This window comes from Arachis stenosperma, chromosome 10 (assembly GCF_014773155.1).
Source record: "Arachis stenosperma cultivar V10309 chromosome 10, arast.V10309.gnm1.PFL2, whole genome shotgun sequence".
In the NCBI taxonomy this organism is placed as follows: domain Eukaryota; kingdom Viridiplantae; phylum Streptophyta; class Magnoliopsida; order Fabales; family Fabaceae; genus Arachis; species Arachis stenosperma.
The window spans coordinates 54,878,567-54,901,184 of record NC_080386.1 but is presented as its reverse complement, the minus strand read 5'-3'; the positions used below and the strand labels follow the sequence as shown (position 1 = coordinate 54,901,184).

Here is a 22,618-nt window from a genome sequence, read left to right as displayed (position 1 = left end):
ACTTCGCACAACTAACCAGCAAGTGTACTGGGTCGTCCAAGTAATAAACCTTACGCGAGTAAGGGTCGATCCCACAGAGCTCCACACCTTAATCTATGGTGTGTAGAAACTCCACCGTTGAAAATACATAAGAACAAGGTCTAGGCATGGCCGTGAGGCCAGCCTCCCAAAGTGATCAAAAGATCCAAAGATCAAAAGATTCCCAAGATCAGAAGATCAAAATACAATAGTAAAACGTCCTATATATAGAGAACTAGTAGCCTAGGGTGTATAGAGATGAGTAAATGACATAAAAATCTACTTCCGGGCCCACTTGGTGTGTGCTTGGGCTGAGCATTGAAGCATTTTCGTGTAGAGACTCTTCTTGGAGTTAAACGCCAGCTTTTGTGCCAGTTTGGGCGTTTAACTCCCATTTTGGTGCCAGTTCCGGCGTTTAACGCTGGGAAATCTGAAGGTGATTTTGAACGCCGGTTTGGGCCATCAAATCTTGAGTAAAGTATGGACTATCATATATTGCTGGAAAGCCCAGGATGTCTACTTTCCAACGCCGTTAAGAGCGCGCCAATTGGGCTTTTGTAGCTCCAGAAAATCCACTTTGAGTGCAGGGAGGTCAGAATCCAACAGCATCTGCAGTTCTTTTCAGTCTCTGGATCAGATTTTTGCTCAGGTCCCTCAATTTCAGCCAGAAAATACCTGAAATCACAGAAAAACACACAAACTCATAGTAAAGTCCAGAAAAGTGAATTTTAACTAAAAACTAATAAAAATATACTAAAAACTAACTAGATCATACTAAAAACATAATAAAAACAATGCCAAAAAGCGTATAAATTATCCGCTCATCACAGACCAAAAGATGTCCATCTGACATGTTCTCAGAATGGACCATATTAGATATATTCTATTATGGACTCTCTGAATTTTCGAAAATGTCATTGGACCATTCTGCAGGTGGATCTATTCGCCTGAAGAAAACGCCTGAAGAGGCTCAAGAACTCATTGACATGGTTGCAAACAACCAATTCATGTACACTTCTGAGAGGAATTCCGTAAACAATGGGATACCTCAGAAGAAAGGTGTTCTTGAAATTGATACTCTGAATGCCATATTGGCTCAGAACAAAGTGTTGACTCAACAGGTCAACATGATCTCTCAAAATCTGAATGGATGGCAACATGCATCCAACAGTACTAGAGAGGCAGCTTCTGAAGAAGCTTATGATCCTGAAAACCCTGCCATGGCAGAGGTTAATTACATGGGTGAACCTTATGGGAACACCTATAACTCATCATGGAGAAATCATCCAAATTTCTCATGGAAGGATCAACAAAAGCCTCAACAAGGCTTTAACAATGGTGGACGCAATAGGCTAAGCAATAGCAAGCCATATCCATCATCTTCTCAGCAACAGACAGAGAATTCTGAACAAAACACCTCTAATTTAGCCAATGTAGTCTCTGATCTGTCAAAGGCCACTTTCAGTTTCATGAGTGAAACAAGATCCTCCATTAGAAATCTGGAGGCACAAGTGGGCCAGCTGAGTAAGAAAGTCATTGAAACTCCTCCCAGTATTCTCCCAGGCAATACAGAAGAGAATCCAAAAGGAGAGTGCAAGGCCATTGATATACTCAGTATGGCCGAATGCACAAGGGAGGAGGAGGACGAAAATCCTAGTGAGGAAGACCTCCTGGGACGTCCCTCAAGCAAGAAGGAGTTTCCTGTTAAGGATCCAAAGGAATCTGAGGCTCATATAGAGACCATAGAGATTCCCTTAAATCTCCTTCTGCCATTCATGAGCTCTGAAGACTATTCTTCCTCTGAAGAGGATGAAGATGTAACTGGAGAGCAAGTTGCTCAATATTTAGGAGCTATCATGAAGCTGAATGCCAAGTTATTTGGTAATGAGACTTGGGAAAGTGAACCTCCCTTGCTCATTAATGAACTGGATACTTGGATTCAGAAAATTCTACCTCAAAAGAAACAAGATCCTGGCAAGTTCTTAATACCTTGTACCATAGGCACCATGACCTTTGCAAAAGCTCTGTGTGATCTGGGGTCAGGGATAAATCTTATGCCACTCTCTGTAATGGAGAAGCTGGGGATCATTGAGGTACAACCTGCCTTGTTCTCATTACAACTGGTAGACAAGTCATTGAGACAAGCTTATGGAATAGTAGCGGACGTGTTAGTAAAGGTTGAAGGCCTTTACATCCCTGCTGATTTCATAATCTTAGACACTAGGAAGGAAGAGGATGATTGCATCATCCTTGGAAGACCTTTCCTAGCCACAGTAGGAGCTGTGATAGATGTCAACAGAGGTGAATTAGTCCTTCAATTGAATGGGGACTACCTTGTGTTTAAGGCATAGGGCCATCCCTCTGTGACAGAAGAGAGTAAGCATGAAGAGCTTCTCTCAGTTCAGAGTCAAGAAGAGCCCGCACAGTCAAACTCTAAGTTTGGTGTTGTGAGGCCACAACCAAACTCTAAGTTTGGTGTTAAGACCCCATATCCAAACTCTAAGTTTGGTGTTGGCAACTATACAACATTGACCTGATCACCTTGTGGCTCCATGAGAGCCACTGTCAAGCTATTGACATTAAAGAAGCGCTTGTTGGGAGGCAACCCAATTTTATTTATCTAATTTTATTTTATTCTATTTTATTGTTATTTTGTGTTTTATTAGGTACATGATCATGAGGAGTCACGAAAAAATCATAAAAATTAAAAACAGAATCAAAAACAGTAGAAGAAAAAAATTCACACCCTGGAGGACGCACAGGCTGGCGTTCAATGCCAGTAAGATGCATCTGGCTGGCGTTCAACGCCAGAACAGAGCATTAATTTGGCGCTGAACGCCAGAAACAAGCAACATTCTGGCGCTGAACGCCAGGAATGTGCCCAGAGAGGAAAAACTGGCGCTGAACGCCAGTAACAAGCATGAAACTGGCGTTCAACGCCAAAAACATGCTTTACATGGGCGTTGAACGCCCAGAATGTGCACCAATGGGCGTTTAAACGCCAGAATGATGCACAAAGGCATTTTACATGCCTATTTGGTGCAGGGATGGAATTCCTTGACACCTCAGGATCTGTGGACCCCACAGGATCACCTCAGGATCTGTGGACCCCACAGGATCCCCACCTAACATATTCCCACCTTCCCTTTTAATCCTAATCACACTCTCCTATTCCCCATGCCACACTTCCCAACACTCTTCACCAATCACCTCAATTCCTCTTCCCAATTACCCCATTCACCACTCACATCCATCCACTCTTCCCCATAAACCCCACCTACCTTCAAAAATTCAAAACCAATTTCCCACCCATTCCCACCCTAAATGGCCATATACACACTACCCCCTCTCCCTATAAATACCCTTCCATTCTACTTCATTTTCACACAACACAACCCCTTCTTCTTCACCTAAGCCAAACCTACCTCTCTCCCTCTCTACCATATTTTCTTCTTCTTCTTCTTCTCTTCTTTCTTCTCTTACTCGAGGGCGAGCAATATTTTAAGTTTGGTGTGGTAAAAGCATAAGCTTTTTGTTTTTCCATTACCATCAATGGCACCTAAGGCCGGAGTATCCTCTAGAAAAGGAAAAGGGAAGACAAAAGCTTCCACCTCCGAGTCATGGTAGATGGAAAGATTCATCTCCAAGAGCCATCAAGACCACTTCTATGATGTTGTGGCAAAGAAGAAGGTGATCCCTGAGGTCCCTTTTAGGCTCAAGAAAAATGAGTATCCGGAGATCCGACATGAAGTCCGAAGAAGAGGTTGGGAAGTCCTAACCAACCCCATGCAACAAGTCGGAATCTTAATGGTTCAAGAGTTCTATGCCAATGCATGGATCGCTAGGAACCATGATCAAGGTATGAACCCGAATCCAAAGAATTATCTCACAATGGTTCGGGGGAAATACTTAGATTTTAGCCCGGAAAATGTGAGGTTGGCGTTTCACTTGCCCATGATGCAAGAAGATGAACGCCCCTACACTAGAAGGGTCAACTTTAATCAAAGGTTGGACCAAGTCCTAATGGACATATGTGTGGAAGGAGCTCAATGGAAGAGAGACTCCAAAGGCAAGCCAGTCCAACTAAGAAGACTAGACCTCAAGCCTATAGCTAGAGGATGGTTAGAGTTCATTCAACGCTCCATCATTCCTACTAGCAACCGATCTGAAGTTACTGTGGATCGGGCCATCATGATTCATGGCATCATGATTGGAGAGGAAGTAGAAGTTCATGAGGTCATCTCCAATGAAATCTACAAAATAGCCGACAAGCCCTCACCCATGGCACGGCTAGCTTTTCCTCACCTTATTTGCCATTTATGTTACTCAGCTGGAGTCATCATAGAAGGAGACATCTTCATTGAAGAGGATAAACCCATCACCAAGAAGAGGATGGAGCAAGCAAGAGAAGCCCCTCACGGTTCTCAAGAGATGCATGAGGAAGCTCATCATCAAGAAATCCCTGAGATGCCTCAAGGGATGCACTTTCCTCCCAACAACTATTGGGAGCAACTCAACACCTCCTTAGAAGATTTAAGCCACAATGTGGAACAATTAAGGGTGGAACATCATGAGCACTCCATCATTCTCCATGAAATAAGAGAAGATCAAAGAGCAATGAGGGAGGAGCAACAAAGGCAAGGAAGGGACATAGAAGAGCTTAAGGACATTGTTGGACCTTCAAGAAGATGACCCCACTAGAGGTGGACTCATTCCTTGTTCTTATTTCTTTCTGCTTTTCGGTTTTAATATTGTGTTTATCTATGTTTTGTGTCTTTATTTCATGATCATTAGTATGTAACCATGCCTTAAAGCTATGAATAAAATCCATTAATCCTTCACCTCTCTTAAAAGAAAAATGTTTTAATTCAAAAGAACAAGAAATACATAAATTTCGAATTTATCCTTGAATTTAATTTAATTATATTGATGTGGTGACAATACTTTTGTTTTCTGAATGAATGCTTAAACAGTGCATATTTTTGATCTTGTTGTTTATGAATGTTAAAATTGTTGGCTCTTGAAAGAATGATGAACAAAGAGAAATGTTATTGATGATCTGAAAAATCATAAAATTGATTCTTGAAGCAAGAAAAAGCAGTGAAAAAGAAGAAGCTTGCGAAAAAAAAAAAAGAAGGAGCAGTAGAAAAAGCCAATAGCCCTTAAAACCAAAAGGCAAGGGTAAAAAGGATCCAAGGCTTTGAGCATCAATGGATAGGAGGGCCCAAGGACATTAAATCCAGGCCTAAGCAGCTAAACCAAGCTGTCCCTAACCATGTGCTTGTGTCATGAAGGTCCAAGTGAAAAGCTTGAGACTGAGTGGTTAAAGTCGTGATCCAAAGCAAAAGAGTGTGCTTAAGAGCTTTGGACACCACTAACTGGGGACTCTAGCAAAGCTGAGTCACAATCTGAAAAGGTTCACCCAGTTATGTGTCTGTGGCATTTATGTATCCGGTGGTAATACTAGAAAACAAAGTGCTTAGGGCCACGGCCAAGACTCATAAGTAGCTGTGTTCCAGAATCAACATGCTTAACTAGGAAAGTCAATAACACTGTTCATACCCTGACCGGGCTCCTCATACTCGGTCAATCCATGAAAGGTCCGACCTCATCCAAAGGCCCATGCCTAAAGGTCGGACCTCGGACATCATAGCAAGGAAGGCCCATCAAAAGGAACGCAGCCCAAAACCTAAAGGCCGAAATAGGCCTAGAAGAGGCGGTTCCGCAAAGATAGAGATAAAACTCCCAAAAGATAAGATAAGATAAGAATATCTTATCCAGGGAAGATCACGGCCAACTACTATAAATACACTGGAGCACCCAGGTATGGCATTCATCCCACATTCTACACTTATCTGCTTGGACCCATGCTAACTTAAGCATCGGAGTGTCATTGCAGGTACAACCACCAACCACTCAACATATCAAGCTCGGGTCCCTGACCCCCACCTCGGGCCTCTCCAGACGACCGAGCTACACGTTTCAGGTAACCCTCGGAACATTGGCGCCGTTGCCGGGGACCTGGAAGTCATCCCTCTACCATGGCGGACGACCCTCACAACAATGACCACGCTGCATCTGAACAAGAGGAAGAAATCGACACCGGAGAACGTCCGGATAGCCCTCTATCACCACGCACTCCAGGAGGAAACAAACAGAATCGCCCAAAGACATCACTCCCAAACAAAGATCCGCAAAATCCCGAAAAAGAAAAGAGCTCGGAAATTCTAGAAGCAGTCCGGGCACAACAAAACCGACTGAAACAACTCGAAGAGGACATAAAGAGGCAGAAGGAAACTGAACAAGATCTGAGAAGGGAGGCTCGCAAGCGCAGAGAATTAGAAGAAAAACTACGGAAAATAGAGGCCAACCTGAAAGATCGGACAGAACGCGGCACCACCCCCGAAGACAGCCATGATCCCTTCACGCAAGAGATCATGAAGGAGAAGGTACCGCGAAACTTCAAACCACCCGATATGGATCTCTACGACGGCACCACCGATCCAAATCACCACCTCAGCAACTTCAGAAGCAGAATGTACCTGGTCGACGCCTCCGACGCCATTCGATGCAAAGCCTTCCCCACCACTCTCACCAAGACAGCCATGAAGTGGTTCGACAACCTGCCACCAAGATCAATCACCAGCTTCGAAGACCTGACCAAAAAATTCCTAACAAGGTTCTCTATTCAAAAGGACAAGACAAAACATGCCCCCAGTCTACTCGGGATCAAACAAGGTAACCAAGAAACCCTATGAGAATACATGGAGCGATTCAACAAAGCCTGCCTGGACATACAACACTTACCCACTGAAGCAGCCATCATGGGACTAGCAAACGGCTTAAAAGAGGGATCGTTTAGCCAATCCCTATCCAAACGATACCCGACCTCCCTATACGAGGTGCAGGAGCGGGCAGAAAAATATATCAACATGGAGGAAACCTCCCATCTAAGAAACTCTTCTAGGAAGGAATCAACCTACCCACTCCGAGATCGAGATCGGGAACAGAAGAAGAAAGAAGAACCCAACTCGGACAAGCCACGGAAGTACCACAACTACACCCCCCTCCGAGTCTCCCTGGTAGACGTCTACAGAGAAGTGTGCCACACCGAAAGGATCCCCCGCCTCGACCTCTAAAACACAAGAGAGCGGGGAGAGATCGGTCCGAGTACTGTGAATATCACAAACTCTATGGTCATCCTACTAACGACTGCTACGACCTAAAAAATGTTATAGAAAAGCTAGCCAGAGAAGGAAAACTCGACAGATACATAGCAGAAAAAGGAGAAGAGACCAGGAAGAGAAGGCGGGGAGATAACGAAGGTCGGGCCGAACAAACCCCTCGGACCCCCGAAAGGCACGTTCACATGATAAATGGAGGTTTTGCAGGCGGAGGAACATCCAGGTCCTCGCGAAAAAGACACCTCAAAGAAGTCTATCACGTCCGAGAAGACAGTCCCCTACCCGAGTTACCTACTATCTCATTTACCCGAGAAGATGCTCAAGGGATAATACCCGGGCACGACGATCCAATGGTAATCACCATTATCCTAGCAAACGCCAGCTTACATCGAACCCTGATTGACCAGGGAAGCTCAGCAGATATCCTGTTCAAAACGGCCTTCGACAAGCTCGGACTTGAAGAAAAAGAGCTAAAAGCCTATCCCACCGACCTATTTGGGCTAGGGGACACCCCGATCCATCCCTTAGGATACATCTCGCTACACACTACCTTTGGAAGAGGCGAGCATTCTAAAACATTAAGCATCGACTACATTATAGTCGACGTCACTTCAGCATACAACGCCCTCATTGGGCGACCAACCCTGAACAGATTGGCAGCAATAGTCTCGACCCCACACCTCTGTATGAAGTTCCCTACCGCAAAAGGAATCGCTACCCTAAAAGGTGACCAAAAACTAGCGCGGCGATGCTACAACGAAAGCCTGAGCCTAAAAGGGAAAGAAATCAACACAATAGAACTCGGACGAGTTCAAGCCCGAGAAGATCTTCGGCCACAACCAGAAGGAGAAACCGAAAAAGTCCAGATCGGGAGCACACCTGAAAAAATAACAAACATAGGAGCAAACCTTGAGGCAGGCCTAAAAGAGGAACTCATAACCCTCTTAAAAAGGAATTCCGACCTCTTAAAAAGGAACTCATAAGCCCCGACCTGATGTGCCATAAGCTATCAGTATACCCGGGATCCAGACCGGTCCAACAAAGACGCCGGAAGCTCGGACCCGAACGCATGCAAGCAATAGAAGAACAGGTACGAGCACTGCTAGATGCAGGGTTCATTAGGGAAGTAAAATACCCCCTATGGCTCGCAAACGTGGTCCTGGTAAAAAAGCAAAACGGAAAATGGAGGATGTGCATCGATTACACGGATCTCAACAAAGCCTGCCCCAAAGACCCATATCCATTACCAAACATCGACGCCTTAGTAGACGCAGCCTCAGGCTACAGATATCTCTCCTTTATGGACGCATACTCGGGATACAATCAAATCCCGATGTACGCACCAGACCAAGAAAAGACCTCGTTCATAACCCCGAGGGCAAACTACTGCTACGTAGTAATGCCCTTCGGGCTGAAGAACGCAGGGGCAACCTACCAGAGGCTAATGAACAAAGTGTTCTCAGAACACATCGGACTACAGCTAGAGGTGTACATCGACGACATGCTGGTAAAAACACAAGAAGACAGAAACTTGCTGACCGACCTCGCCAGCGTCTTCGGCACCCTCAGAAAACACAACATGAGACTTAACCCGACAAAGTGCACCTTCGCCGCAGAAGCCGGAAAGTTCTTAGGCTTCATGCTGACTCAAAGGGGCATCGAAGCAAACCCGGACAAATGCCAAGCGATACTCAATATGAAGAGTCCGACGTGTGTCAAAGAAGTACAGCAACTGAATGGAAGGCTAGCCGCCCTATCAAGATTCTTGGCAGGATCAGCGATAAAATCGCTACCTCTCTACTCGCTCCTAAAGAAAGGGAAACCCTTCTCATGGACCCCGGAGTGCGAAAAAGCCTTCCAAGAATTCAAGGAATTCCTCGGGCAGCCACCAATCCTGACCCGACCTTTAAAAGGAGAAGAACTCGTACTATACCTCTCGGTTGGAAATCGAGCAGTCGCTTCAGCGTTAATACAAGAAAATGACCAAGGACAACGCCCCATATACTTTGTAAGCAAGGCACTACAAGGGGCCGAATTAAACTATCAGAAGATAGAAAAATTCGCCTACGCCCTAGTGTTCACAGCTCGGAGGCTCCGTCCCTACTTCCAAGCCCACACCATCAAAGTCCGAACAAACCAACCCATGAGACATATCCTACAAAAAACAGACCTAGCAGGACGAATACTGCAATGGGCGGTGGAACTGTCCGAGTTCGATCTCCACTATGAAGCCCGGACTGCCATAAAATCTCAGTATCTAGCCGACTTCATCGCAGAAAACACTGAAACCCCTGGAACCCCATTCTCATGGAACCTGTATGTCGACGGATCCTCAAACAAAACAGGAAGCGGAGCCGGGGTTATACTCGAAAGCGACCAAGGAACGCGGATAGAACTATCCCTAAAATTCGAGTTCCAGGCTTCAAACAACCAAGCCGAATACGAGGCCCTACTAGCAGGACTAAAGCTAGCCGAAGAGGTCGGAGCCCAGAAAATCACGATCTTCAGCGACTCCCAGGTCGTCACATCACAAGTAAATGGAAGCTACCAGGCCAAAGACCCAACTATGAAAAAATATCTGGACCAAACGCAAGCACAATTACGCCACTTTTTAGAAATACAGGTCCAGCACATACCCCGGGAACAAAACGCCCGGGCAGATGCCCTCTCAAAACTCGCCAGCACCAAGCCCGGAGGCAACAACAGAAGTCTCCTCCAGGAAACCTTGCAATCTCCCTCCGTGATAAGAGAGGAAGAAACGCTAAATATATCCAACCAACAGCAAGGATGGATGACCCCCACACTCAACTACCTGAAGTCGGGAACTCTCCCCACCGAAAGAAAGGAAGCTAAAAGACTCACGAAAGACGCCCAGAATTATACACTAATTCATGACGTATTGTACAGAAGAGGATTCTCAAACCCCCTCCTTAGGTGCGTCCCGACCTCAGAAACAAAGAGCGTCCTCGAAGAAGTCCACGGAGGCATGTGTGGGAACCATCTCGGAGCTCGGGCATTATCCAAGAAAATAGTCCGAGCCGGGTTCTACTGGCCGACCTTGCAGAGAGACGCAACGGAATTTGTGAAAATATGCCCCCCCCCTGCCAAAAACACGCCAATTTTCACAAGGCACCGCCCGAAGACCTTATCAGCATCACCGCACCATGGCCCTTCGCAAAATGGGGACTTGACCTACTCGGCCCGTTCCCCCAAGGACCGGGGCAAGTCAAATACCTCATTGTAGGGGTCGACTACTTCACAAAGTGGATCGAAGCTGAACCCTTAGCCACCATTACGGCTCAGCAAAGTCGTAAATTCCTATACAAAAACATTGTCACAAGGTTCGGAGTCCCCTACTCCATCACAACGGACAATGGAACACAGTTCACAGACACAAGTTTTCAGAACTTGGTGGCCGAACTAAAAATCAAACAGCAATTCACCTCTGTCGAGCACCCACAAGCCAATGGACAAGCAGAGGCTGCAAATAAAGTTATCTTGGCCGGGTTAAAACGGAGACTCCAAGAAGCCAAAGGGGCATGGGCCGAAGAGCTTCCCCAGGTGCTATGGGCATATCGGACAACTCCACACTCTACAACGGGAGAATCCCCATTCCGACTAGCCTACGGGATGGAGGCAATGATTCCTATCGAAATAGAGGAGGGGTCACCTAGAACCATCTTCTACAACGAAAAAGGTAACCCGCAGGCGCAAAGGGAAGAACTCGACCTCCTCCCCGAGGTCCGAGAAAGAGCCCGAATCCAGGAAGAAGCCTTAAAACGGCGAACGGTACTCAGATACAATCAGAAAGTAATAAAGCGAAGCTTCTCCATTCACGACCTGATCCTAATCCGAAATGACATCGGAACACAAAAGTCGGGAGAAGGAAAGCTAGCTGCAAATTGGAAAGGGCCCTACAAGGTAACAGAAGTCTTAGGGACAGGCTACTACAGAGTATCCGACCTAGAAGGCAATGAGCTGCCCAGGGCCTGGCACGCCTGTAATCTAAGACGGTACTACAGCTAGAAAAATTTAACCCGAGGTATACTCTTTTTCCCTACAAGGGTTTTTTAATGAGACACCCGGTTAAAAAAGTCACCCGACCTAGTCAAGGGTAAACACTCTGTAAATATTCTTTCTTTTTAATACTAATCAAATTTTTCTATTTTCTTTTCTCCTTCCTCATGATGAAACAAATCCTAGAAAGTACCCCGCCAAGGCGCATTAATTTATGCTCGGCAAAACGCAAAAAATCATTTGCCAAGAGACCACACAAGGTCGGCAAAGATAAAGCGACGAGGTTCAAATTAATGTGAGAAGTTATAAAGCAACTCTGAAAAGGCTCAAAAAGCCAAATAAAAAGAGATTACAAAAATAACTTAAAAGGCCAACCAAACAATAAGGTCGGACCCAAAGAAGGGAGGTACTCGAACGCCCGAGGTCCGAGAAAAAAGCCCGGATCCAAGAAAGAAGCCTTAAAAAGGCAAAGGCCAAGATTTCGAAAACGCTTACTAAAAAGTTGTTATCCAAAAAACAACTAGAAAAGTACAAGCGAGGAAACGAAATCGAAGGAAAAGTTTCAAAACGCTTACTAAAAAGTTGTTATCCAAAAAACAACTAGAAAAGTACAAGCGAGGAAACGAAATCGAAGGAAAAGTTTCAAAACGCTTACTAAAAAGTTGTTATCCAAAAAACAACTAGAAAAGTACAAGCGAAGAAACGAAATCAAAGGAAAGGATAAAACAAAAGTTCCAAAGCGCTAGCTAAAAAGTTGTTATCCCAAAAACAACTAAAAAGCATAAAAGCGGAACAAAGGTCAAAAGCCCAAGCAAGGGTAAAACAAAAGTTCCAAGCGCTAGCTAAAAAAGTTGTTATCCCAAAAACAACTAAAAAGCATAAAAGCGGAACAAAGGTCAAAAGCCCAAGCAAGGGTAAAACAAAAGTTCCAAGCGCAAGCTAAAAAGTTGTTATCCAAAAACAACTAAAAAGCATAAAAGCGGAACAAAAAGTCAAAACAAAAACGCTGCATAATAAGCTAAAAAAGTTACTACAAGTAGCTAAAGGCAGAAAGGCGTCCAAAGTGTTCACAGAAACCATCCAAAAACAAAAGAGCCCACAGGCCGGGCAAAAAACCAAAATAAATGACTACAGAGGATCAAGCTCCTTTCCGGTCTCCACATCGTAGAAGGCTGTGGAGGAAGAACCATAGAAATCGGGACAGCCTTGATAGCACCGTCATCTCGAGTTGAAACCTCCACACCAGAACTATCCCCGGCCAAATGAGAAGTCGGGTTCGCAACCGGAACATTGGAGTCGGACACCGGCACTTTGGGGTCGGACACCGGAGCCTCATCCTCGTTGGGAGCAGGAACAATCTTTCCCTCCACCACAACGTTATCCGTACTAAATAAACTCAGATCCAGGTCGGGAGCAAGAACCCGGACCTGATCCTTCAAATTTGCAAACATAGCATCCATACCCTTGGCCACATGACCTTCCAGCTCATAAAAGTCATCCTGAGCAAATTGCAACCTCTCCTTCGTCTCCACAAGCTCGGCATATATCCGAGTATAATTCTCCGTCGCCGCCTTCGCCATTTCCTCAGATGCTTTCGCCGCCGCCACAGCCGCGGTAGCTTTAGCTTTCTCTTTCTCCAAAGAGGCCTCCAGCTCAGTAATCCTGGCAGCCTTCAGCTCACTAATCTTCTCGAGCTCAGACTGAGCCTTCTCAAGTCGGGAGCTGGTCGCGCCAATGGGGGATTTCTTGAACTCCCGGGCAATAGCAGCATGAAGACTGGCCATCCGGACACAACTCCGCGCCATGTACTGAAAATGGTGCTCCATAGATACGTCATCAGTAGAAATAAAAGTCTGAGGGAGAATATGCTGTTCAATCCAACCGAGAGCATCAAAATCCTTATCGTTAAAACCCGCAAGCTCCTGAGAAGTCTTCTGCTTCTTGGGAGGAGGACCCGAGAACGGAGGAGGAGAAGAGGTAGCAGGCCCAGAGGCCGGAGGATCTTGATTTATAGCTCGGAACTCGGGAGTCGGAATAGTCTTCGACCGAGTAGTAACACCCACAGTAGCCTTCTTCGGAGAAGATTGGGCAGAAGCCCCCCCGGCCTCGATATTTCGAGCAGCCACAGACTTCTTCGTCCGACGAAGGAACTTCATGGAATCCGCCTGAGAAGACATCTCTGCAGAAACAAAAGAAAAGGATTATCACAATAGAAATTCCACCAAAAACAAGCAAAGCCAAAATACTAAAAAAGATGAATCTCGGAGAGGTCGGGAACTACCTAACTCGGAACGGAGAAGGCTTGGATCTCCCAACATTTTCTTCGTGTCCAAGTGAGGTGCCCGACCCCATAAACTGCTCACCACACCCACAAAGGCCTGCTCAACCTCATCTAGACTCTCAAGAGTATACTTAGCAGACACTACATTCTCCTGCCAACAAAGAGGAAAAGAAGGTTCCCCACTCTCATCTAGAAAGAAAGGTCGGACGTCTCCAACAGCCCGGACCTTGAAATAAAAGTTCTTGAAATCATGAAAGGACTCATCATAAAGGGTACAAAACTTCCTCCCCTGGTTAGCCCTAAAAGAGACCCAAGACACCTTCCCTCCACCCGACCCCGGCTTCGTCAACACAAACAAATAGGAAAAAAGAGAAATAGAGGGAACGACGCCCAAAAACTGACACAAAAGTTGAAACAGCTTTAAAAATGCCCAAGAATTTGGATGGAGCTGCGTAGGGGCAAGGTTACAAGACCATAACACCTCGGACTCCAGGTCGGTAAAAGGAAGTCGGACGCTCAGCTTAGAAAAGAAACAATCATAAGCATAAAAGAAGAGTTTCTCGGAACTTTCTAGGGGCGGGAAGCACACTCTTTCCTCGGACTCCGGGGCTACCAGTTCATAATCCCTCTCAGACTCTCTATTCTCACATATGCTACAGTGCCTACGGAACCTAGCTAAATATTCAGAATCTACCACAGAAGGGACTTTTAGGGGGAGAGGGTCTACCCAACCAAGACCACTTGGAATCTTGGTCGACATCGCTTGAAGAACCTTTCGAGACATAAAACTCTTACCTACAAAGAAGAAATACAACAGGAAGCAAAAATCACATAAAGCAGACAGCGAAAACCCGTTCAGCCAAGCAAGAAACAAGAACCCAACAAAGTAAATGCGGCAACCCGGAACAAAGTACCAGAAGACAAAAAAGAACCCCCCCCATATACAAACAAAGCAATGGCGGCGCCTCTTTTCGGGGCAACCCAGGCATAAAGAAAAAGAAACAAACAAAGAGCCACACGAAGAACAGAAGCATATGATCACAAGAAAATGGGAAACTGGGGAACAAACCTGGAAAGAAAGAAAACGAAGGCGAAGAGCTCCGAAGCAAAGAGAACAAAGCGGCGGCGCCGAGGAAACCCCGGAAAGACACACGGAAAGATTCGGAGAAGAAGAACAAAGAGAGAGAAGAAGCGGTGCTCGAAAAAGGAGATGGCGAAACTTAGAAAAACAGAAAAAGAGCAGAATAAAACGCAGAAAAGGGGGAAATGGGCAAATAAATAATGCCTTCAACGGAGCCCGAAACGGAAATCGAGAAAGAAACGGTAAAATGCAATAAATGCAGGAACGGCCATTTTTGAAATTTGAAAAACTACTATGCCCGAGCTCGACCTCCCAAAAAGGACGAACTCGGGCAGGGGCACTGTTCATACCCTGACCGGGCTCCTCATACTCGGTCAATCCATGAAAGGTCCGACCTCATCCAAAGGCCCACGCCTAAAGGTCGGACCTCGGACATCATAGCAAGGAAGGCCCATCAAAAGGAACGCAGCCCAAAACCTAAAGGCCGAAATAGGCCTAGAAGAGGCGGTTCCGCAAAGATAGAGATAAAACTCCCAAAAGATAAGATAAGATAAGAATATCTTATCCAGGGAAGATCACGGCCAACTACTATAAATACACTGGAGCACCCAGGTATGGCATTCATCCCACATTCTACACTTATCTGCTTGGACCCATGCTAACTTAAGCATCGGAGTGTCATTGCAGGTACAACCACCAACCACTCAACATATCAAGCTCGGGTCCCTGACCCCCACCTCGGGCCTCTCCAGACGACCGAGCTACACGTTTTAGGTAACCCTCGGAACAAACACTATCCGAAATTCTAAGTTCCTAGAGAAGCCAATCATTCTAAACTTCAAAGGAAAAAGTGAGATGCCAAAACTATTCAGAAGCAAAAAGCTACAAGTCCCGCTCATCTATTTATAATTAATATTCATTGATATTCTGGAATTTATAGTATATTCTCTTCTTTTTATCCTATTTGATTTTCAGTTGCTTGGGGACAAGCAACAATTTAAGTTTGGTGTTGTGATGAGCGGATAATTTATACGCTTTTTGGCATTGTTTTTAGGTAGTTTTTAGTAAGTTCAAGCTACTTTTAGAGATGTTTTCATTAGTTTTTGTGTTAAATTCACATTTCTGGACTTTACTATGAGTTTGTGTGTTTTTCTGTGAATTCAGGTAAATTCTGACTGAAATTGAGGGACTTGAGCAAAACTCTGAAAAAGGCTGACAAAAAGGACTGCTGATGCTGTTGGAATCTGACCTCCCTGCACTCGAAATGGATTTTCTGGAGCTAAAGAACCCCAAATGGCGCGCTCTCAACGGCGTTGGAAAGCAGACATCCAGGGCTTTCCAGCAATATATAATAGTTCATACTTTATTCGGAAATTGACGACGTAACTTGGCGTTGAACGCCAAGTTCATGCTGCTGTCTGGAGTTAAACGCCAGAAAAACGTCATGATCCGGAGTTGAACACCCAAAACACGTCATAACTTGGAGTTCAACTCCAAGAGAAGTCTCAGCTCATGGATTGATCAAGCTCAGCCCAAGCATACACCAAGTGGGCCCCGGAAGTGGATTTATGCATCAAATACTTACTCATGTAAACCCTAGGAGCTAGTTTATTATAAATAGAACATTTAACTATTGTATTAGAAGTCTTTTGACCACGTTTCATCTTTGGTCTCAGTTTTGTTTTATTCTTCATCCTAAGAGGCTATTAATCACGTTTTAGGGGGCTGGCCATTCGGCCATGCCTGAACCTTCTACTTATGTATTTTTAACGGTGGAGTTTCTGCACACCATAGATTAAGGGTGTGGAGCTCTGCTGTACCTCAAGTTTTAATACAATTACTATTACTTTTTATTCAATTCTCTCTTATTCTTATTCCAAGATATTCATTCGCACCCAAGAACATGATGAATGTGATGATTATGTGACGCTCATCATCATTCTCACCTATGAACGCACGTGATTGACAACCACCTCCGTTCTACATGCAACCAAGCTTGAATGTGTATCTCTTAGATTTCCCAACAGAATCTTCGTGGTATAAGCTAGATAGATGGCGGCATTTATGAGGATCCGGAAAGTCTCACCTTGTCTGTGGTATTCGGAGTAGGATCCTGGGAATCCGGAAAGTCTAACCTTGTCTGTGGTATTCCGAGTAGGATTTCGGTAATGAATGATTGTGACGTGCTTCAGACTCGCAAGTGCTGGGCGTTAGTGACAGACGCAAAAGAATCAAGGGATTCTATTCCAGTAGGAGCGGGAACCAACCAGTGATTAGCCGTGCTGTGACAGAGCGCGTGATCGTAGTTTTCACTGCGAGGATGGGATGTAGCCTTCGGCCAGTGTGATGCCTCCAGACGATTAGCCATGCGAGTGACAGCCGCAGAGGACCATTTTCCCGAGAGGATTAAAAGTAGCCATCGTCGAACGGTGAACCCCTATACACAGCTTGCCATGGAAAGGAGTAAGAAGGATTGAGTTGAAGCAACAGGAAAGTAGGCGTTCTTGAGTCATACAGTATCTCCATGCACTTATCTGAAATTCCCACTAATGAATCTGCATAAGTATCCCTTTTATTATTTCATTTTATTATTAATTTTCGAAATCATAAACAAATTTAATCTGCCTAACTGAGATTTACAAGGTGACCATAGCTTGCTTCATACCAACAATCTCTGTGGGATCAACCCTTACTCACGTAAGGTTTATTACTTGGACGACCCAGTACACTTGCTGGTTAGTTAAACGGAGTTTTGAATTCAACCGATGCCATAATAATGATTTCATGCAAGTACAAAAGAATATGGATCACAATTTCGTCCACCAAAGTGCATTATGCAAAGTTAGATGAGAAGCATATGATTGAAGAAGTAAGTGAAGACCCAAGTAAAGTGAACACATTACCCCATTCGAATCCTCCAGAAGTTAAAGTGTCAAGTCAAGGCCAAAAGCTAGAATTGAAGCCACTACCGCCCCATCTAAAGTACTCATACCTTGATGAAGCCCACAAGTTCCCGGTAATTATTGTAAGGGAACTCACTCCTCTACAAGAAGAAAAGTTGCTATGTGTTTTGAGGAAGAATAAAAGGGCAATAGGGTGGAGCTTGGCGGATCTAGTGGGAATAAGCCCCCAAGTATGCGAGCACCGAATATTCCTAGAGGAAAGAGCTCGACCCGTTTGACAACCTCAAAGGCGACTAAATCCTACCATCCTAGAGGTTGTGAAAAAAGAGGTTACCCGGTTATTAAAAGCGGACATCATCTACCCCATTTCTGATAGTGAATGGGTGAGTCCCGTTCAAGTTGTGCCAAAGAAATCCGGGGTGACTACAATAAAAAATGAGAGCAGAGAGCTTATAGCAACAAGGGTGCAAAACTCTTGGCAGGTGTGCATTGACTACCGAAGGTTGAACACGGTCACTAGAAATGATCATTTTTCCCTACCATTTATCGGTCAAATGCTTGATCGGTTATTCGGTAAATCTCATTATTGTTTTCTAGACAGCTATTCGGGGTATTTCCAAATACATATTGCTCTAGAGGACCAAGAAAAAACAACATTTACTTGCCCCTTTGGAACTTATGCCTATAAGCGTATTCCATTCGGCTTATGCAATGCACTGGTAACTTTCCAAAGGTGCAAGATGAGCATATTTGCGGATTTCCTAGAGCAATGTATGGAAGTGTTCATGGATGACTTTAGCGTATATGGCGATTCTTTTGATCATTGCTTGGCTAATCTTAAAAAGGTTTTGGAAAGATGCACTAAATCAAACCTTGTCTTAAATTTTGAAAAGTGTCATTTTATGGTTAGGCAAAGCATTATTTTAGGACATGTTGTTTCTAAAGAAGGCATTTCCGTAGATCCCGCAAAGATCAATGTTATATCTAGCTTGCCTTACCCCTCATCCGAGAGGGAAGTCCGTTCGTTCTTTGGACATGCAGGATTTTACCGAAGATTTATCAAAGACTTTAGTAAGGTAGCATTGCCACTATCTTGATTGTTGCAAAAGGAGATTGAGTTTGATCTAAGCAAGGAGTGCATCGAGGCTTTTGACAAGCTCAAGGTAGCATTGACCCAAGCTCCCATCGTGAGAGGGCCGGATTGGAGTCGGCCATTTGAAAAAATGTGTGATGCTTCAAATTCTGCAGTGGGAGCCGCATTAGCACAACGTGAGGGTAAGAATCCATATGTCATAGCCTATGCATCAAAAACACTAGATGGATCCCAATCCAACTACACTACTATCGAAAAAGAACTCTTGGGTATTGTTTTCGCTTTGGATAAATTCTGAGCTTACCTTATTGGTTCTAAGGTAGTAGTGTATTGACGATCGGATTTCTATCGGTAAAGAAATTTAAAAATATAATCGCGTTGTAAGTATAGTTTCTAAACCAATAGAGAATCTTTTCGTACAAAAGTTTTGTTTGTCACTTAAGCAAACCCAATAAAAATAAATAACCGAAGTATTCAAACCTTGGGTCGTCTTCTCAAGGAATTGCAGGGAGGTATGTTTATTATTGGTTATGGAAAAAGGGATATTTATGGGTTTTTGAAATAGAGAACAAGTAATTTAAATAGCAAAAAAATAAATTAATAATTAAGAAAACTCTTGGCAAGGTATGAGAACTGGAATTCCTATCCTAATTATCCTTATCAGGTGTGATAAAATTGGGTTCTGATCCTGCTTAGTTATCCCTTATTAAATAAAGGAAAGTCAAGTGGACTAATTAAATTGATCCTCAAGTCCTAGTAAACTCCTGTGGATAGACTAGCTTTAGAGCGATCTAAATCAATCAGCAATTGCCAACTTCAACCACTGCTGAGTTTGATAACTCAAGTATTACCAATTAATTAACCAAAGCCAAAAGGGAAAATAAATCATAAATAGAGTAAAACAATCATGAGTCTGAAATACCTCAAATTATATTAATTAAGAAAATCCTAACATGAAAAGTTCATAAGCCAATTTGAAAGATAAATATCAATTAAAGTAATAAAATAAAAGTAGACAAAAATTAAAGGAACATTGAACCTGTGATGAAGAAGAAATAATCCTTAATCCTAAAACTAAGAGAAATCCTAATTCCTAAAACCTAAGAGAAAGGAGAGAAACTCTCTCTCTGGAAACTACATATAATCCTAAAATTGTGAATAATCAATGTTGTATCAATTGTTCTTGATAAATGGATAGATTCCCCAATTTATAGCCTCTAATATGTGCTTCTGGACTTGGATCTAGACCAAAAGAGGGTTCAGAAATCGCTACGAGCCTTTTCTGCAATTTCCGCACGTGGCGTCTGTCACGCGTTTGAGTCATTTGGAGTTTTGCTATTCCGCGCGTCTGCGTCAGTCACGCATCCGCGTGAATTGCGTTCTGCTCATGGCATGCGTTTGTGTCGTCCATGCGTTCGCGTCGCTGCTTTTTGCGCTAAGCACGCATCCGCGTCATCCACCGTTCGCGTTGCTACTTTTTCTTCAAAACTCCATTTTTGTGCTTTCCTTCCAGTTTTGTATGTTTCATTTCCATCCTCTAATCCATTCCTGCCCTATAGAGCCTGAAAGTACTCAACACACAAATCATGGCATTGAATGGTAATAAAGGATAATTAAATTTAATATTTCTAAAGCATAGGAAACATGTTTTCACATATATCATAAAATGAGGAAGGAATAGTAAAACCATGTAATTTACATGAATAAGTGGGTGAAGATTTGATAAAAACACTCAATTTAAGCACAAGATGATTCATAATATAGGGGTTTATCATGTATTCAGATCATGCGGTGTTAAAGTATTTGTTGGCTAAAAAGGAATCCAAGCCGAAATTGATTAGATGCGTTTTATTATTGCAAGAATTTGACCTGGAAATCAAAGATAGGAGTGGTTCGCAAAACCTAGTGGCGGATCACTTAAGTCGCCTTGAACACACTAAAGGCGATGCCACTCCTATTAATGATTCTTTTCCCCTTGAGGGCTTGCATGAAATCTAGGATGCCATTCCTTGGTATGCACCAATGGCCAATTACTTGGTATCCCGAACCTTTCCTCCCAATCTCTCCAAGCATCAAAAGGGTAAGCTAAAAAGCGAATCCAAATACTATGTATGGGATGACCCATACCTTTGGAGATGTGGAGCGGATCAAGTAATTCGGAGGTGCAGCCCACAAACCAAATTCCAATCAATCTTGGAAGCTTGCCATTCTTCCGAGGGAGGTGGACATTATGGACCTCAAAGGATGGCAAGAAAAATCCTTTATTGTGGATTTTGGTGGCCAAGTCTTTTTCAAGGACTCCTCTTTTTTGTAAATCTTGCCCCCATTGCCTTAGATTTGGTAATATCTCCAAAAAGGATGAAATACCCCAACAAACCATGCTATTTTGTGAAATCTTTGACGTATGGGGTATTGACTTTATGGGGCCATTCCCAAACTCTAACGATTTTCTCTACATTCTACTTGCCGTTGATTATGTGTCCAAATGGGTGGAAGCGATACCCACCTGGACGGATGATGCTAACTTTGTCCTTTCTTTTGTGAGAAACAACATAATTTGTTGCTTTGGGTCAACACGAGTAATCATGAGTGACCAAGGTTCAGATTTTTGCAACAACAGAATGGAGGGACTAATGAAGAAATACGGCATCATACATAAAGTGGCCACGACTTATCACCCAGAAACAAATGGCCAAGCCGAAGTTTCCAACCAAGAGATCAAGCGTGTGTTGGAAAGGATTGTGATGCCTAATAGAACAGATTGGAGTGCAAAACTTACCGATGCACTTTGGGCCTACCGAACGGCATAGAAGACGCCGATTGGCATGAGCCCCTTTCGGTTGGTGTATGGCAAAGCTTGCCACCTACCGGTGGAAGTCAAGCATAGAGCATATTGGGCCGTCATAGAGTGCAATCCAAGCTTGGGTTGGGCCGGAATTGAGAGAAAGCTTCAATTGGCGGAATTAGAGTGTTTGAGACTAGAAGCCTATGAGAACTCTAAACTTTACAAGGAGAAAATGAAAGCCGTGCATGACAAGAACACAAAAAGAAGAGAGTTTAAAGCCGGCGATCTAATGCTCCTTTATAACTCAAGATTGAGATTATTGCCCGGAAAACTAAGGGCAAGATGGGAGGGACCCTATCAAGTAGAAAAAGCAGAACCCTTTGGAGTCTGCCACTTGCGCCATCCCTCAAGTTCCGATATCTTCAAGGTTTATGGGCGCCGTCTCAAGTTGTATCATGGTGAGCAAATGAAGAGTAACAAGGAGATTGAGGTATTCCTCTTGGAAGATCCTCCTCTCGGCAAAGCAAATTGAGCTAGTGAAGGTCCAACTTAAGGATATTAAACAAAAGTTCTAGGTGGGAGACACCCTACCATGGTGAGATCTATCCTTTCGACTCTTCTGTACATAATTGATTTGTGATTGCTTAGCCATTGAATTGTTTAGTTAGATTTGATTGAAGTTCCATTGGATGGAGTGTTTATGAGAATTTGCACTATTTCTAAATAGATAAGTTGTTGGTATGGTAGCAAACACCCCAATTTTTGGGTTATACATGGAGTTTTGGGTGTTTTTGGCCCCTTTGGCTAGCTACCTACGTACATTGTGATAAATGTACATTTTTCATGTCCACGAGATAAAAAAAGGGGGGGGGGGGAGGGGGAGAGGGGAGGAAGCGCCTGCAGGCTGTACGCGTGCGCGCCCATATGCGGATGCAGCCTCTAGTGCCAAATTCTAGAGAGTTAGGCCAGCACTGAGCCAGCATTATGCCTCGCGCATAAATACCTCCGTGCGTACGCGTCGATCTGCTATTTCGCGAACCGACGCGCAGGCGCACAGGGCGCGCCCGTGCCGATCGCCCTGCATGCATCTCTGGTATAGTTTCCAGAGAGTTGTGCCAACACTAGGCTCGCACTATGCTAGGAGCACAACTCCATTGCCGCGCAGGTGCATCTGCCGCCTGCGCGCCCATCTGCTTACTTCCACATCCGTGCGCGCCGTTTTTCCTCCAGTCAGCGCCGGTTCATGGACCAGAGAG

The 22,618-nt window shown here is 44.2% G+C and overlaps 1 protein-coding gene across 1 annotated transcript; it reads left to right on the top strand.

The window, feature by feature from the left end:
* Window positions 1–21,402: 21,402 nt before the first annotated feature.
* On the top strand, window positions 21,403–21,894 carry LOC130957100 (uncharacterized). Its single transcript, XM_057883994.1, has one exon. The coding sequence runs from the start codon at window positions 21,403–21,405 to the stop codon at window positions 21,892–21,894; it is 492 nt and encodes a 163-aa protein (XP_057739977.1).
* Window positions 21,895–22,618: the final 724 nt, after the last annotated feature.

Bases quoted from the DNA above. Each gene is read 5' to 3' on its own strand.
- LOC130957100 (XM_057883994.1), top strand. From the start codon at position 21,403: ATGAGCCCCTTTCGGTTGGTGTATGGCAAAGCTTGCCACCTACCGGTG.